Source organism: Populus alba, chromosome 18, assembly GCF_005239225.2.
Source record: "Populus alba chromosome 18, ASM523922v2, whole genome shotgun sequence".
Classification (NCBI taxonomy): Eukaryota; Viridiplantae; Streptophyta; class Magnoliopsida; order Malpighiales; family Salicaceae; genus Populus; species Populus alba.
In genome coordinates, this window is record NC_133301.1 from 12,167,568 (window position 1) to 12,186,778 (window position 19,211).

Here is a 19,211-nt window from a genome sequence, read left to right on the forward strand (position 1 = left end):
ATTTTTTGCCTTTTTATATTTATATTGTATTGTGTTTTGAATATTGATTTTGTAGAGATTAAAATAGCATGTTTTCACTAATAAAAACTTTGTTTCTTATATATATAAAAATTTATTCGTAATAGTTTTAATCAAGATATTTTTTTTAAATTCACTTTTTAAAAAATATAAATAAAATTATTTTACAAATTTATAACTATAAAAACTACCATAATTTAAAAAAAAAAACTAAAATATAATTCGCAACTCCAAAGCTACTCTTTAAGTTTCAAATAGTTTTGTATTTGCAATGCAATTAATAGTATTTTTTTATTTAATACTTTTCTAAATAAAAAATATATTGAAAAACAATCTTTATTTTAATCAAAATATATATTATTAATGTATATTTTAGATATGAAAAGGAAGTGTTTAATTAACATGTGTAATTAAAAAAGTCTAGGTTAAACAAAAAGTGATGTTATTTTTACTTCATCATCAACTTTCGTTGATACATTCGAATTTAATAGAATCAAACGGTGATAAGAGCGCTTATAACAGTTTACACTTTAAACTCAAACGGCTCAAATACTCTCAGGGTAACCTTGCTTAAATCAGTACTAAGGGGATGAAATTGGAAGTTACTATGAAAATGATAAAGATAGCGAAGGAAACGGTGCGTATAAGAGAAATAGCGAGTAAATTCTTGTACGTGTCAATAAAAATGGTTGAAAAAGACGGTTCGAGAACATTTTGATTCTTTCCTTTCCTTTCGTACTGGGGAGAGAGAACTTGAGCTTGATTAAATAAATCAATCACCACCACCTGTCTCTCTGCAGAAACAAAACAATGGTGGTGATCGATCCAGAAGAAACCGTAGTCGAAAATACCCCGAAACCTCCTCAACCAGCACCATCAACATCAAAAACGACGACGGATTCGACCAGCAGCGAAACCACCACAACGACAACGAAAAAAGCAGCAGCATTGAAGGGAAGCGATTCCGATGGATTTGAAACGGCAAGCGAAAGCGGAGTCAGCGACAACGAAGAAGAGCAGGAAGAAAATGTCAATAAAGAAATCAGTAGCAAAAACACCACTGAGGATCAGCCAAAACAAGATACTCAAAACGACGACGAATTGATTCAGGTTTTCACTCTCTCTCATTCTAATCAGCTGATAAGGAGGCAAAATCGATGTTACTTTCTTCGTTTATTATTTATTGAATTTGGTTCTTAAAACAGAGAGGTATAGAGGAAGCAAATGAAGCAAAGTTGGAAGGGAATAGGTTGTTTGGAAATGGGCAATATGAGGAGGCATTATTACAGTATGATGTGGCTTTACAAGTTTCCCCTCCGGACGTAACATCATCCATTGAGTTGCGTTCCATTTGCCATTCCAATCGCGGCGTTTGTTTCTTGAAATTGGTATTTATGTTGTGATTGTTATTTTGTGTCTAATTGTTTGATTTGATACCACATCGATTAAAGCTTACAGAAATTGAAATTGATTAAATATGTTTTTTTGGGGGGTTAAGGGAAAATTTGAGGACACGATCAAGGAATGCTCAAAAGCATTAGAATTAAATCCTTCTTACATGAAAGCTCTTGTTAGAAGAGGAGAGGCTCATGAAAAGCTTGAACATTTCGAGGAGGCTATTGCTGGTGAGTCTGGATTCTTGAAATTTAAAACATGGATTCTATTTGTCAAGAAAGAAAAATTTTAATTATGTTTTGTTATTTGCAGATATGAAAAAAATCTTGGAATTGGATCCCTCAAATGACCAAGCTAAGAGAACCATTCGCCGCTTGGAGCCGCTGGCTGCCGCTAAGCGAGAAAAGATGAAGGAAGAGATGATTGGTAAGAAGAAATGATCAACTTTTTTGGTGCCTTTTATTTGCCCTTTTGTTTCCACATTCTTGAATACAATTTCTTTTCTTTTGGTAGAAGCCTGTGTAATTAGAATTATATTGCACCAAATCTGCATTGAATACTGGAAGATGGTTGTTTCAATTTCAATAGGCTAAAACTTAAGCCTTCTTACTTTCCCTCTCCCTCTCAACATACACCCGCTCCATTTACAGGCAGAAAAGGAAAGTGAAAAAAAAAAAAACATAAACGCACAGTAGTGAAACTAGAGCCCTTTTGGCCCTTGTGTCGAGCTGTGTCGTGTCGTGTCGTGCTATGAGATCAAACGCATTATTAATTTGGACAAAACTTAAATTATTTTTTTAATGAAATTATACATTTTCGTTAAGAAACTAATTGAGTTCTTTGAAAATGAATTCTTTGAAAATCCAACAAATATCATAAAAAAATTACAAGTAAAAAAGAAATAATAATTAAAACATTATGTAGTTATTTTTTTAGTAAATATAAGTATAAAATAATTTAATTAAGATCCATGCAAGTCGGGAAATAATATAGTTAAATTAAAACAATTAAGGTTAGTTAATTTTAAAATATTTAAGGTTATTAAATTAACCATGGAATTAAATATTTGTTAAGTGCTATGTAAATTTTAAAATATTTAAAGTTTTTTTTTTCTTTTAAATAAAATAACCAGCCTTCATTCAAAAAAAAATAATATTTTTTTATACTTTTTGAAGTGGAAGCTAATATACCTCTAACCTGTTTTTATAAAAAGCATCTTTCACCCTCAAAAGTTCTTTGGAGCTCCTGATTTTTAAAATATCAACCAAGCACATTTTTTAGTGCATTACTTTAAAGCAGATTTTTTTAAACAAGAAAAGCAAGGGGCCAAAGAGGCTTTTAAACACCTATTACTCCCCTCTAATCTTCTATAACATTGAGGCTACCAGTGGTGAGGCATTAACTAGATTATGTCTCTTCAACAGTTCATCATTTGCTAAAAAAACACTTTAGATTCTAATGTCTTTTCTTTTTCTTTTTCTTTTTTTCTCTCAGTGATTATACCAATTTAGTAAGTGGTCTTGATGTATGTTTTGCCTTAAATTTATAGAATTATCATTTTTAGGCTGCACTTGGTCTGCATAGAACAGATAAAATGAAGTTTAAGTTTTCTTTGATTAGAATTTTTTGTCCGTGTCCTTATCTGTTACTTGCTATTTAGTGGCTGTTCATTAGAGCATCACATTTCACTTTCACTTTTTTTTTTTTTAAATAGTTTTTTGCTTGACAGATATCATAGTTGTGGAAGCTAGGTGAATAAGAAAATATTTTAATCAATGTGATGATATCTCAAAAGCTTTGTTCTTATTGAAATCATGCAGCGCCTCATTTTTATTAAAGGAGCTTAAGTGCTTTATAGTTGTGAAGTCGTGCCATTGTGTTTGTCTTGGTTATGTGCTCTCTTTTCCTGGCTATGAACTTCATTGTCTCCTTTACTGAGCACATGTGCGTGTCTTCTGATCCTGTATCAAATTTGAATTTGTTCCTGGTGAGCAGGAAAGCTGAAAGATATGGGGAACTCTTTGCTGGGCCGCTTTGGCATGAGCGTTGACAACTTCAAAGCTGTTCAAGATCCAAATACTGGCTCCTATTCCATCTCATTCCAACGTTAATTTTTGGCTGGATCAGGTCCCTTGAGTACAACATCATCAGCTCCTGGAAGAGCAGTGTGAGAAGAAGTCAGTCTGTCTGATGGAAAGATGGTAAAAACCAACCCGATGCTTTATTTTGTGTGCAGAATTTATGAATACAAGAAGGAAGAGGAGTTGATAGAGGAGTAAATGCAAGGGAACATTTTTTTTTTTTTTGGTTCTCTTATCGACAGTATTAAGTGATGCAGTTTTCCTATTTGGGCAGTGAAATTTTAGTTTTTAAATCATGCATTGCTTGGTTTTGTGGTTTGAGTAATCTGTGGCACTTGATTATAGTAACTTTCCTGTGATGAATATTGGTAATCGCTTCCTAAATGTTCTTCCCCGTTGCTATTATTTCACTTTCTCGCGTCCTTGATTCCCTCAAGTATTCCTTAGACTGAGGATCAACTAGTGGCCATTAACTCATCAGTCATCACTTGTTTAAATGATTCAGCTATTTTAGGTATTATCATGTTTTTCTAGATTTCTGATTCCTAGCCTCTTAGACCTGAACTTTCATATGGGTTTTACTCTTTGTTATTGTTTTAAGCAGTTCAAGGAATCTGCAATTGCTTAATGGAGACCATATCCACTGGTGTGTTTCCACGAGGCATGAGAGACTCGGAGTGGAGGGTTGTATCTTCTACTATAGAATAGAATACTAGATGACTTGAAAGAATATTATTATTATTATAATCAGGTTCCCTCCTTACATTGCTAGCTATGTTCTCAAAACTTTATTTATTTAAGGTTTGGGTTTTTTTTTTTAATTTCAATTTTATCCTTTATATTTTGTGCCGAAGCACTTTATAAAGCACAGAATGAAACCGAGCTGGATTTGCTAGAGAATTGGGAGTTTCTATTGTAATGCATGACTTTAAGAAGCCCGACCCGAAAGAAGTGAAAGGTAAAGGGGCTCTTTTTTGACATGGAGGAAAAGAAACGAGTACAAGCTGATTGCAATCAAAAAGCAAACAAAAAGCAACAACTAAATGACTATAAACGGGCCCCTTTAAATAAAAATGAAGACAGTACAAAGAATAAATACCAGAGAAAAAATATTTCCAGCAACTATTATTATAAGAAAAAAGGAGGAAATCGAAGAATCTCTTGAAAAGAAGTATGAGAACTTAACAACGGGATTCACCAATTTCTTTTAGGAAAGGGCAATTCAAATTAAAAAAATGAAAAAAATGAGATTCAAGATACAAATACAAAAAAAAAAAAGTTTAGTAAGAATTTTTTTTTTTCATGGTCATGTGACCTGAGACATAATATTGATGGATTAATTTGAGTTTTATTTTTTTTTTAATTTTGTTTTTTAACATTTGGTTGGTTTGCTTTCTATGCCAAGCCTCTCATTGTATGGGTCATAAGTTCGGTGATTTAACTTGAGTTAACTTAGTTTAGGTTGATATTTTTTTTTAATTTTATCTTTAATAATAAATAAATTGAAAGATGAACTTGAATTATTTTTTATGGAGTTATTATAGTCACATGTTCTGGGTTGCGAATTTGACAGATTGACTAAGATTGACTTAAATTATATGTTTTTTGATTTTTTTTAATTGATTTTTTTTTCAGTTTTATACTTCAACATTAAGTTAATTGAGAATTGAGTTTCATAATTTATTTTATTTTGTTTTCTATGAAATTATTTTTGGTATTATGACTCGAGTCACGAATTTGACAAGCTAATCCAAGTTAGCATGGATTGATTTAATATATTTTTTTTTCAATATTTTAAAAAAAAAATGTCTTGAGATTTTTCTCTTACTCAAATTATATTTTAAACGGTCCTTTGGATTATCTCATGACTTGTCAAATTAACAATTCTCACAAAACTAATTTTTTAAAACTAGAAAATACATTAGAAACACCTATTCTAACCCTAGAGTAACTTGGGCCTAGTAAATCACTGTTCATTTCCGTAAACTGCAATTTCCCTACTTTAGCGAGTGCAAGGGAATTCTTTTGATCCAGTTCAGGTGCTTTTGGAGTAAACTCATCCAAACCCTGACAGAATAACAAGATTTTCATGAAAGGACAGAACAATTTTACAAGCCATTGAAAAAAGAACCTGCAACTTCTATCGGAATTATATTGTAACACCCCAAACCTAGGGGAGGGGCCCGGTGCATAGCTGAAAAGCCTCTCGGACAGCAAGTGCAACACCGAGTTAGGCTTCTTATCCTCACTGTCCAAATGGAATATTCCTCGTTACACATAAGTCCATTAGCCATTCCTTTCATCTTTTCAATCTCCCTTTAATCCTCAAAATTGGGATAAGGGTATCGGATATATACCGCCATTCCACTGTTAATTTTACCACCTTGCACAATCTCTTAAAGCTTTGCAGAGAATACAAGAAAAGGTATATTCAAGCACAACATTGGAACAAATCCAACAAGGAAAATTCCTAAATAAATTAGCTGACAACATACAAGAAAAGGTATATTCTCGCAAGGTCTTACTTTTTAACCAGGATATATATAAATCATAGCTCCAGAAACTCAAAGCAATGGCTTTTCATTGTATCAATGAAGGAATTAGAAGTTCTAGTTAGTCTCGTAAGAGAAAGTTCATGGACCTCATGACCAAACAATTTCGCACGTATTTCTGATAATACAGACTAAGGAGATGGAAATACAGATATGCCAGTTGAGCTAATACAAGATTTAATTGATTAACACGAGCAATTTTGTAGCATCAAAACCTAGAACAAGCCCTCTTCATTCAATAAAAACAAGTAATTGATTCATTAATTAACTAACCTCTACCTTCAAAAAGCAAATATACATTATGGAAATCCAAAAAAAGTTCTCCCAGAGATCATGCCCTGCCTGTGTATATCTGCAATCTCTCCAAAAAAAAATTTAAAAAAATGGTGGGATCATTTATATTTACATGCATACATAGACATGCAGATATTATACATATATTGGTGAAATTCAAGGAGTGTGAATTCGAACTTTAATTATTCCATTGTTATCTTGTGATCAGAACTCAAATCATTCTTTTTTTCTTGTGACGATCTTTCTGGCTCCTGTGTTCATGTTTTTTAAAAAAAAAATTGTTGAGGGTTTTTCCCATTTGTTATTTGTACTTTTCAATCTGGTTACAGAAACCTTGTATCCAGATAGAAATCTTAGCATGGAAACTGGAGAGGAGGGAAAGAAAAGGATCTTGCACCAGTCACTAACACCAACAACAAGATCTTGCACCTACTCTGAGACTAAAGGCTGTTTGACATTAAAGTTCAACCTATTTTTTAAAAAATTTTTTATTAAAATTTTAAAAAATTTCAATTTTTTTTTTTTTTACTAAAATTAAATGTGGTCTGTACTTTTTAGATTGTTTTAAATGTGCTGATATCAAAAATAATTTTTAAAAAATAAAAAAATATTATTGGCATGCTTTTCGGCACAAAAAGCTATTTGAAAAGCAACCGCTACCACACTCTCAAATACCTTCTAAATCAAAGCACCCTCTGCATCGTTTGATGCATTCTCAGAAATTTATTAAATTTCTCCGGGCATTGGCTTCAAGGTTTGAACCCCAAGAAGTCAAGAAACTTTAAAAATCAAGTCAACCCCTCGAGGTTAAAACAAGGTCTTATCAGATTTGATTGTTACATTCGCGTTAAGCTTCTGGTCGGTAACAAAGACCTGACAAGATGAGAATCTTGTAACTCAATAGAAACAAGATTTTATTACAAACAAGCTACTATAAATACTTTACAGATGGAGAATTTCATTTTATTCAAACAGCAGATAGCAGATTTGGTACCAAAACCGCCAGCGCGTCAGTTGTCAGCTGATCCTCAAGCATATAGCCTATACGGTTTTACTTTTACCATCAATGATTTGCCAAGTTTAGATGAACATAGATCGCCCTCCGACTGATGCTTGGACGGTGTTGGCGTTGCTAGCTTCCTCTGAGAGCTGCTTCTCCGCTAACATGGCAGCATGCTGCTCTAGGTATTCTTTGCTGTTCATCTCTGTTAATCTTCATTGTTTGGCAGTTTAGTTAGCTAGGGTTATGATAGAATGTCATAAGCACATCCAAATTTGTTACTGTTATGGGGCCGAAAATTAAATAAAAAGTACAGAGCTGTTATGGGAGGATTCTGCTGTAAGAACTTAAACATAAAAGTGAGAACAAGACGGAAAGGAAAAGGAAAAGGAAACATCGCTCAACAAGCAAAAAGAAAGAAAAGAAAACCTAGGTCATTGACTGGATATGGCATTTACAGTAGTAAAACAATTCAAATTGAACCTGAAATGGAATTTGTTTCAAAATAGTGGAAATAGAAGATATTCTATCTCTAAACCTTCAATTAGTATATCCTACTTATTTGTGTTTCTTTCTTCCTTTTCTTTTACCAACATGTAAGGTATGGATTTGGTTCTGTCCCAACTCCACTCATTCCTTTTGGAGCTTGAGCCAACTGCCAAGTCCAGATGGAGCAGCATTTGCGAGCTTAAAGTAGCATGAAAAGTGACAATCGTGAGATGGTGCTGGACGCTCTTAAATTTCCATAATACAAGCCAGCAGTGTTCTATAAACAAGTTTTGGGGCATGTTTTCATGGCCCCTCTTCCAAAATGATCATATCAGACTTGGTTAGCCAACTATCAAGCTATTGGAATCTGGTTTGTACTTGGATAATATTTCAAATGAAAACTGAATAAAACCAATGCACTGCTATTTTCCATCGAATAGCTCAAGGTAATGTACTTCACAAAGCATTCACAAATATAAAAAATATCATCCAAGGGCATCTCATCAAGAAACATAATAACAGCTCGTGTCCTTTTGGATCACACCTGGGTATATGCATTATCCCATCCCCAAAAGTCCATCTCAAAATCATAAGAAGAACGTGAGCTAAAATCTCAATGGTTTAATTAATGGAATCCATTTTTCTTGTAAATTTACCATTGGTCTCTCAGATAGATTAGAACATACCCGATGAGAGATTAGAATCATAAATACTCTGATACAAAACATAAAAATCTCGATAAAAAAATCCATAATTACCTGCTAATGGTGCGTTCTTTTGCAAATCCAAGTTCATTGTCCACACAGAGATCAGAATCATCATTTTTCCTTGATCTTGTAGAGGTTCTAGGTGCCATTTGCTGGGCATCAGCAATTGTCACTATCCTATCAAAAAGTTCTAGAGGACTCCCCTCAGCTGTACATAACAATATGGCTCTGTTTTCATAAATCACCTGTGGTCATAACGGCAGCAACATTTAAAGAAAAATGCGAAAAACATGTTTCATATAACACCTTTGCAAAAAGAAAAAAGAAGCAAGAAAAAAAAACAAATGGACATCTCTGCACCAGCGAATCCATGAGATGCAAAGAGACCAAGTTTATATATAGTGATTTTAATGCCAGAGATCCACTTTGCAGAGAAGTGATTATGCTATTATATAGTGAGTGGGAACATCATCTGCAATAATATCCCATAAAATTATGTGAAAGGGAAAAGAAAGATGAAGAAAAGGAAAATATGTTAATAATTTCTTGCCCTAGAGACTTTGAAACATAATGCAATCAATAGATTGCATTTATTCTTATTGTGATCTTTTTAACCCAGACACCAGCAAAAACAATTTCAATCCTCAGATTCAAAAGAAAGTGAAAACTATCAGAGCAAACCATCTAGCAACACAGGATGGAACAAATAGATAAATTTTCATTCAGTACCATGGGCATGAAACCAAAAACCAATTACTGTTCAAAACATAAGTTGACAACGAGATATAGGGATGTGCATCCTATAAAGGACAAATTTATGATAGCTAAAGAAACTTCATTATTTGGGCAGCAGAAAGAAAACAAAAACAGGGTTATTTATTTTACTTCACCAGACGAAGCCCTTATTCGACCTAAACTCCAGAAGTAATTGCATAAGAACAAGCCAAACTGTGGCTTAAGCAGGATGAGCACATAGAAGGAAACATAGCGTGATTCCATAGTACACAGCCAAAACTTTGCAGGATCAAATTCAAGATAGTAAAAAAAAAATAAGAAACATTGTACGTACATCAACTAAGGTGACAAATCGATATGCAGCTGTTCTGTTATGGAGTCCAAAGATTGGGACACCTTCCAATGCCAGGGTATGAAAGTTATCTGTAAAGAGAGAAAAGTGCATTCCCTGAAGGACTCATAAAAAAATTGCTTGAATGTGTTTGAGACATGTTGCAGTGGGTTTTTAGACATTTGGCATCCAAAAGATAAAAGAAACATGCTGGGACATCTCCTAGCAACGAGAAAGCAATTTTTTTAGAGTAGGAGAACAAGATGAGTATTAATATGATTTCTTGGTTCTTCATTTTTAGTAACACTTTCAGTTCTATGGTTCAAACCGTGTCTAGTCTATTTCCCAATCTCAAAATGCCAAACGTAACTGCATTTGACATATCCGTGCCCCAAGTATCAGTTCTTTTTCATGAAATATGCAAGTCAAATTGATTCAACTGGGCATGACTCACTGGATAATCCAAAATAATCTGCAGCTCCAAGTGGTTTGTCACAAAGTTCTTCAAAAGGAAAATACGCACATCCATTGGCACCCAGTGGAACCTGATAGAATTAGATTTTAACAACTGTCAAAAACAAGTCAAAGGTTAGTGCTTTTTATGTTCTAGCGAAACATATCTTAGCACCTACCTGCAATGTTCTTCCCATTACTACTTCCACCTCTTGTGGACAAGCTTTTTCTTCCCCAATCAATTGTTGAAACTTTTGTTTAAGGAGGCTAGATGACTCTTTTCCAACAAAGTAGAAACCGTGCTGAGCCTGCAGTCCAAGCATAGTCATTGACATCAAAGAAATTTTAAACACAAAAGAAAACTAACAACAGGAAATACCAAGTGAGTTTTTCAGATCTGCACAAGAGATAACAGGACTCGTACCGAAGTCATCTTCCGATAATCTACTGCTGAACCAATTTCATGAGCCACACATCTTTCCTACAACAATATAAGGCATCTGAATAATACCTTCATACACCATTGTAATATCAGAAATGAATAATAGCTCTCAGTAAGTCCTGACCCTGTGCTAACAGCAATAGCAAGACGTTGTCAATAGAATATATATACCTTCAAAGTCGCAATGAAGGGTAGAAAAAGATCCCTCTGCAATCCACGCTCATACAGGTTATCTGGGGCACGGTTTGAAGTAGCCACAAGAATCTACACTTGTGTTCATCATGCACAAAAATACAAGTTTTGCCTTAACTTTCAACTTAAACCATAGATGTAGGAGCACATTGTGAAGATAGATTACACAAATATACTTACAACGCCATTGTTGAATAAATGTCCAAAAAGACGGTTAAGGATCAATGCGTCAGCAACATCATTCACCTATTATGGACCACCCAAAGAAAGTAAACATATGAAAATAATAATATAAATCAATCAAATCTGGTCAATAAGCACAAGGAAATAAATGGTGACTAGCATACCATAAATTCATCCAGACATAATAAAATAGCCTCATCAGATATCTCTCCAGCCACAACTTCAAGTGGATCTGCAACACCCCTGTGTTTCTGCAAGAATTCAATATTTAACAGAAGCTCAGTATCTACAATTGATCAAGAGCCGAGTTGGATTCATCTAAAAAGCATAAAGTAAAATTCACCAGATATTCTGTGCATGTGCACATGATATGGGTATGCACACGTATGTGTGCAAGTGCAGACAATGCCACGATGAGAGCCAACTTCATTTCCTCGTTAACAACACGACTATACATATGAGAATATTTTACCTGCTAGCTTATGTATATTGTCAATCCCTTAATTTTGTGTGTGTTTGTGTGATAAAAGTCCAGTTACAATTAATTGCTCACAAACACTCAATCATACCAGAAACAAAGCCTGCTTCAAGGGAAAACATTTCTCTTTTGAAAATATAATTTGGACAAGTATATTATGAGCTACAATCTTACTTGCAAGCGACTATGGACATTCAACATGAAGTCGTGAAAATGGATCCTCTTTTTCCTCCAATTGACAGGCCTGAGAAAATAGATATCAATAGGGAATAAAACTACAAATAAATGGTTATTGGGCAACATTGAAGATGAGAAGATGATCTATTCTAATTCTTGCATATTGTCATTCCACTTTAAGTTTGCCCATATTTTTTCTCAATAATCTTGGAACAGCACAGCAATGTAACAAGGAAAGCAAACTGTAACAAATTAGATCAGTAACGCTTACTTACAATTGATTAAAGAACAAGTCCATTAGCATAGTCTTTCCAGTGCCAACGCCTCCATAAAGATATAGTCCTTTGATGGGTGAATATGAAGACTGTGGCATTAAACGCGACCACAACCACCTACTCCTGAAAATAAAGAAAATGGTGGCAAAATTGAATTTGAAATCAAAACCAAAGAAACTGCAGTTCCAAAACTGAAGGTAAAATTGATAAGAAGAAGAGTCCAGTGGAAATATAAACACATGGGAAACAAAATGGAATATGAACCTTCCAGATTTGTCTGAAGCAGTATAGCGGTCCAATTTACAGGCAACAGCTGATTCAACGAGCTCATCATAAAGCCTCTGAAGCTCTCTTAATGTGCCTACCTGCAAAAATCAATTTCAGCAAACCCTTCACAAGGAAGGCCCAATAATCCCTCTTGAAATCTCAAGCGAACCATCCACCATTCACAATTTCTCTTTAATTAAGGCACTAGTTTCCAAAATATTCACAACCAAAGCCACATGAGATTTTCTATTTAAGCTACCAGAAGGCATGGCTGGATAAAATGTCTCAATTAAAACTCCAATAACAAGCTGTTGTTTTTCACAAAACGTTGACAACGATAGACAAAACTACTCTACAATTTTACATCTCCAGCACTCAAGTGAGCCTCATACCTGGCAGCTGTCACCATCCACAAGATCACCAGCGGCAATCCTTCTTTCATACTCCACAAGCGGCCCCCCTCCATTAACATCTGCAGATCCAACAAAACCCCAATACCAAAACCAATGAGAAATCCATTTGCAGAAACACTAAACTCCCCAAAATTAAAGCCAAATGGACCCAGAATAGAATGTCACCTCCATTGGAAACTCTAGCCGCATCCGTCGTCAAAGTTCTTGAAGCCATAAATTTGGGGCAACTAAACTTATCAATATCCGCATTATCGGTAACTCTATAACCGGTATCTATCAAAACCTTTTGACATTTCACCAAACTAAAGGAGTAATTGCATTCTTGTCGTTGAAAAGCATATCGAAATTGGCGAAATGATCGAACACCCCTTCTCATTTTCAACTTCAAAACTTCTCCTCCACGGAGCTTTTACCAATCAAGTTAGCACAAGCTCTCTAGAATATACAGAGTCCTGTAATTAATTGGAAAAAAGCAAACCAGAATTTTCCACTATTTAACTTCATACAAAATTCAAATTTACAAGGAATCATGAAAAAAGAAAAATCGCTGTTAAGATAATTAAATAACGGTCACTTTCAACGGTGACAAGTTAAAAAAAGAAAAAAAAGGAAGGATATAAACCTTTAGTTTTCTGATAATTAAAAGAATCATTCATTAATCATAAGTTTAGTTAAAAACCAGAATATTATATAAATAAACAGAGAAAATAAGAAGAAAGAAGAAAACAGCGCACCAGTTAGGATACAATCTCCTGTCTGAATTTCTAATCTTCAAAGAGAGATGAGAATTCAGAGAGGGAGAGAGAAAGTTATCACCTCCTTCCTTAAAAAAACCAAAAATAAAGAACCAGGTCAATAAAAGATTCTTATTTAATACTTTCGGGAAGAGGCTGCAAAAAAAAGTAGCTGTGGTAGTACAGGAAGAGAGAGAGAGCCTATGTTTTAGGAGAATCCTCGATGAAGGAGAAGAGACCTTTACGAGATTCGAGACTAGACAACTCCGAGTTATTTTGAGGTGGCTGCTTCATGTTCGTTGCGTGCTTCCTTTTTTTTGTTTTGGTTTTACTGTAGCAGTTATTTTTAAAAATATATCAAAATATTTTTTTATTTTAAAAAATTTATTTTTAATATCATTACATTAAAATAATTTTAAAATATAAAAAAATTAAAAATTATGTAAATGTTTTAAGCACTAAGGATAAATATATAGAGAGGGAGGGAGGATTAAAAAAGATAAATGTGAGAAATTTTATATATGATTCTGCAACTATAAATTTTAAAGAAAATTATTTTTTAATATTAAAATAGAGTTATTTTGATATGAGAGGGTTTAATAATATGATCATGATTTTTTAATTTTTTTCACTTTAAATAAACATTTATTTAAAAGACCATGTTTCAAATAAAATTAAAAATTATGATTTTTCAAATCAACCCAAACAATTTTTTCGAGTTTTATTTACCGTCTTAGGTTCATATAATTTGTTTTGAAAAAAATGTCAAAACCCCTCTCAAACCTCCAACCAGATGGGAGTCGGCCACCTAACCATCTATATCATTGACCCTCTCTGTGCATAAATATGATCTAGGCATGTTCATAAGAAATGGTTGATATGTGTTTGTTTTTGTGATTATAATTTGTGTTTGAGTGTATTTTATTTTTTTGATATGAAACAAATATAAAATTAATATTTTTTTAGTTTTTTTATAATTTTAATGTATTAATGTTAAAAATAAAAAAAATTTATTTTAATATATTTTTAAATACAAAAATATTTTAAAAAATATTACATACAAAATACCAAATACACAGTAAAAGCTCAGTTATTTACCGGTTAGAAATGAAAGCCACACATGATATGGCATACTAAAAGAATTATCTCTTTTTTATGCAATGCGCATTCGGATAAGATTTGACTAATTATATTGGATAAGATTTGACTAATTATATTTTTTTAATATTTAAAATTGTTGAAGGAATTATTTTTTAAAATATTTTTTTATTTATAAATATATTAAAATAATATTTTTTTAAAAAAATTATTTTTCACATCAAATCTAAAATTATTTCAACAATTTTTAAAAAATATTTTTAAAAACATAAAAACAAACACAATTTTATTTGGGACTACGATCCAAGGGTGGCCAAAATTTAATTTTTTTTATTTTAAATTATTTTTAGATAATATTTTTAATTATTAAAAATAAATTTTTAAAATATATATATTATTTTAATATATTTCTAAAACAAATACTTTAAAATCCAATTTTACGTCTACATCCACCAGACAAACAAACAAAAATGTGGGCACCACTCCACACCATTCCATCCCATGATTAGCCCATCTCCACAAAACGGACTTCGCTTTTTTTATTTTCCTTGGCTTGTGTGGCCCCCATCAACTAGACAGATCTTGGTGGAATTTGTTTCTATCGTGAACATCGTGGATGTGTACAGTGCAAACGGATGGTTTTAACCGCATCTGACGGTATTTATAGGCTATTTAAGAGTATATTTATAGTTGTTTTTTAAAATATTTTTTATTTATAAATATATTAAAATAATCTTTTTAAAAAATATATTTTTAATATTAATGCATCAAAATAATTTAAAAATAATAATTTAAAATAAAAAAATTTAATTTTTTTTAAAAACATTTTTTATTCTACCGGATGCGCTAGGAAGTAGTATCCAGCTGGCCTCTCAGGTCAATTCAACAAACATGAGGCCTCTGGTTTTTTTTTTATTTACATTGGTGTCCGGGCCAGCTTGCACGCACCACGACTAATCCCACAGCTCACTGAACATCCTGCAAACCCAGTGAGCATGTAAGGCACCGCGAAGATGACAAGCGTGCACGGTGAGGTTTGAATCCAGGATGCAGAGGAAGAGAACAAGTCCCTTCAACCGCTGGGTCAAGACCTCGAGTGCGAGGCTTCTGGTTTTTTCTTGGTCGTGTTAGGTGCCTCCTCTAGAAATAAAAAAACAGAATATTTGGATATAAATGGGAGCTGTCAGCCTTGCAGGTACCCATGCTGCATGCAACATAGGGGTGAGCAAAACCGGTTCGGTTCGGTTTTTTATCAAAAAAAGTAACCAAACCGAAATTTTTTTTTTTGAAAAAAAAAACCGAAACCGGTTCGAACCGGCCGGTTTCGGTCGGTTCGGTTTGGTTTTTTTAGGGGAAAAACCGGTTTGGTTCGGTTTTTTCCGGTTTGGCTCGGTTTTTCAGTTTTGGCTCATTTTTTTCTGGTTTTGGCTCGGTTTTTTCCGGTTTTGGCTTGGTTTTTCCGGGTTTTGGCTCGGTTTTTCCGGTTTGGCTCGGTTTTTTTCCGGTTTGGCTCGGTTTTTTTCCGGTTCGGTTCGGTTTTTTCGGTTTTATAAGCCTAAAACCGATACCGAACCGAACCGATCGGTTTTTTCAAAATTTTAATCGGTTTAATCGGTTTTTTTTTTCGGTTCGGTTTTTTCAGTTATTTTTTTCTCGGTTTTTTCGGTTTTCTCGGTTTTTTTGCTCACCCCTAATGCAACATGCATGAGAACCTTGACTTCTTTTGCTTTCTAGTGTAGTAAAACAAATATATAATAAAATTACACACTGCAAAAAATATATTTTAAAAAAAATACATTTAAGAGTTGTAGATTATATTTATAATTCATGAATTGTAAATGTAACATGTAACCTATTTAAATTAAAAAATTAAAAAAACACAAGATTTTATAAGAAGAAAGAAGAGAGCAAATGAAGTATATAAAAAAAAAATTGAGTCACATCAAAACTTTAGTAATTACAATACTAAGTATTATTATAAAGATCTCGATAAAATAACGTCATTAATACAAATAAAAATATCAATAATAATTGAAGTGGGTTACATAAAATAATTCACTTGCTTTTAGACTCCTTGTATGTTCTATTATAATAATTATTGATAACCTTTTTTTATGTAGTTGAATTCATCTTGCTAATATTTTTTAAATGGTATTAATGATATAATTATTAAATTTTTGGTGTGCTTCTAGGGCTTTAATAAATCATGTCTTTTAAAATTTGCGAAAAAACACTAATAATATTTGTACTATTTACGGATATCTCTTTTAACTTATTTTTTAAAACATTTTTAAAATACAAAAATAAATGGAGCTTTAATAAATAATTTAAAAGGTTGTTGAAAAAGTTTTTTTTAAAAAAAGATTACATAATTTGAAATCTTTAAATACCATAAATAGTATAATTTTGAGACGACTTATAAGATGTTTAATTTTATATATCCATATCTTATTTGTTAAAAATTTATTACAGTTATTTATATAAAATAAAATAAAAAATGATCCCCTACGAGTAGAAAAAACTAGAAAAGCTTTATAATAATAAAAAATAATAATAAAAACTCCTAAGCTTGTTAAAAACGCTCACGCGCCATTTGCGTTATAATCATAAAAATCTAAAATGTTGCACCAGACCCAGCAACGCAGCAAATAAATAAAAAATTCTAGTAATGCAACCATTATAAAATATTTTTTTGCGAAGATTGCCCTATTTTTAATGTATAAGTTTTCATGTATCATGCATTTATTTTAAATTAATAAACGAAAAGATATTGTTTGTATTTTATAAAATAAATTCATAAATACATAATTAAACTGCCAAGTTAAAAAAATATTAATAATAATTAAATACTAAAACAAAAGGTTAATTTTCATTGAAAAAGCAAAATATAAATATAAATGCATATATAAATATTTTATATCAGTTATCCTTTTTTATTTTATAAATTTTTATTTATTTTATCATAAAGACTTATTGTCATTGCTAATAACAAATGATTTTTGTTTTTATAAATATGTCTTATAAATATAGTTAATTTATACAAAACACAAGAGAGATAAAATTCAAGAAAAAATCAAACTAATCTCTTGAAATATTATGAAATTAAAAAATAAAAAAAACCAATCATTAATTAAAAAATAAAATTAAATCAAACAGTTTTTAAAAAAAAAATAAGAGACAGAATATATATTAATTTAAATAGGAAAAAAACAATTTTTTTTTAAAAAAAGCTATGAATAGACCTACGGCCTATGGTTTTTTGTCGGTGACTTAATAATTAATTCTGGATAGGGGAGTTGAAATTGAAGTCATTTTCCACTACAGGAAAAAAGAAGAAGGAATATTTGGACAAAATGGAGCTAGCAGGTGCCAATACTGCAACACGCATGGGGGACAGTTGGCTGTTTGTGAATCGTTGGGTATGGGAAAAATTTTGGGATCTAGTTCAAGTTGCAACCCTACCTCTTATATGCTAGTTTTTAAATAGAGTTTTATTATTTTTCTAAGATAAAAAAAAAAAAAAAAGATGGAGATAGTTAACGCAGAAATAACATGTTTTGTATATTTTTTATTTTGAAAATATATAGATTTACTAAAAAATTGTCATATAGACATTTATTTTATGCATTCTTCATCTATATCTTTTTTATCAAGTATATTATTATTATTATCATCCCTAATCTCACCAGACACTAATCAAGCATAGCTTTATAAAGCGTTCAGTTATTATCATACGGTAAAAAAAACAAAGATAGTAGAAATAAAAATATATTTAGTTAATGAGATAGTGATAAAAATATAAAAATTAATATCTCTAAAAGAATTTTCAATTAATTTTTTATACTTTTGTTACAAATAGAACATGTTTTTAGAGGACAATTTTTTTTTTAAACCAGATAGCTGTATGAATGGGGTATCCAGTTTCTTTTTGGCTTGTTTGTCGAAGAAGCCGCAATGACTTTTTTTCTTTTATTAATTTTTATGGTGGTAAATTATTTTAATTTAATATACTAGTTGAGTTTTTATTATTTCATTGATAGAAATAATAACAAAGTTTTTAATTTTTATTTCAAGTATTTCATCACATGCAAATAGAAATAACAACTTTTATATTTTTTATATGTATAAAATTAATAACTAGACAAGCAAAGAAGTCATGTCATCATGATCCAAATTGAATGAATGTAAAACTGAGAATCCACTCGCATCTCTTTTTACAACCGGAGGTATTTTAAATTCAATATTTCCATTAAGAGTATTTAATCTTTAAAGTAATTTATAAGTGGAAAGAGCTCACAACTATAAGATATGTTTGTACGTAGATAATCTAATTAATTGAATGAATATGATCACGGATACTTCATGTAAACATGATAAGTTAAAATTCAAGATATGATAAGATCAAAAATTACCTCTCTCTTTCACTCTGTGGTCCCAGGTTCGAGCCCTGGAGTTGCTCATATGATGGCCATTAAAGGCTTACATGGTCGTTAATTTTCAGGGCCCATGGGATTAGTCGAGGTACACGCAAGCTGGTCCGGACACCCACATTAAACAAAAAAAAATAAAATTACCTCTTTCAACCTACCCATATATGTTATAATAGCTTGTCATTATCAACAAATTGCAATTAAACAAATATGTGAGGAGGGTGTATGATTCATGCCATCCCTCTCACAATCAATCGTAAATATCCCTAATTTATTAGAGCATTATTGTCCTGCTCAACGTCATTAGCTTCTATCGGAGCAAAATGCCAATCACATCTGTATCGTCCCTTTACCTAATTTTTTTTTATTATTTTAATTTAATATTTTTTAATATTTTTATATTATTTTAATACGTTGATATAAAAAATATTTTTTTAAAAATAAAAAAAAATATTATTTTAATATAT

General features: G+C 31.8%; 2 protein-coding genes across 3 annotated transcripts; one reads left to right on the top strand and one right to left on the bottom strand.

The window, feature by feature from the left end:
- The first annotated feature begins 726 nt into the window (after nt 1–726).
- LOC118034272 (uncharacterized) lies at nt 727–3,794 on the top strand. The gene is made up of 5 exons (XM_035039515.2): nt 727–1,128; nt 1,224–1,406; nt 1,517–1,643; nt 1,726–1,839; nt 3,409–3,794. Exons 1-5 carry the CDS (start codon nt 829–831, stop codon nt 3,522–3,524), a joined length of 840 nt encoding a protein of 279 aa, XP_034895406.1. The 5' UTR covers nt 727–828; the 3' UTR covers nt 3,525–3,794.
- Nucleotides 3,795–7,120: 3,326 nt separating this feature from the next.
- Nucleotides 7,121–13,474, bottom strand: LOC118034271 (uncharacterized). 2 transcript variants are annotated; one of them, XM_073406328.1, is made up of 16 exons: nt 13,456–13,474; nt 13,217–13,305; nt 12,648–12,934; nt 12,462–12,541; nt 12,067–12,167; nt 11,803–11,925; nt 11,525–11,594; nt 11,037–11,123; nt 10,870–10,935; nt 10,669–10,761; nt 10,480–10,536; nt 10,235–10,363; nt 10,057–10,147; nt 9,606–9,694; nt 8,588–8,781; nt 7,121–7,553 (listed from the first exon to the last, which is right to left on the bottom strand). In XM_073406328.1, exons 3-16 carry the CDS (start codon nt 12,856–12,858, stop codon nt 7,421–7,423), a joined length of 1,524 nt encoding a protein of 507 aa, XP_073262429.1. In that variant the 5' UTR covers nt 12,859–12,934; nt 13,217–13,305; nt 13,456–13,474; the 3' UTR covers nt 7,121–7,420. The 2 variants fall into 2 exon arrangements, with proteins under 2 accessions (XP_073262429.1, XP_034895405.1); XM_035039514.2 differs by lacking the exon at nt 13,456–13,474 and having other exon boundaries at nt 13,217–13,449.
- Nucleotides 13,475–19,211: the final 5,737 nt, after the last annotated feature.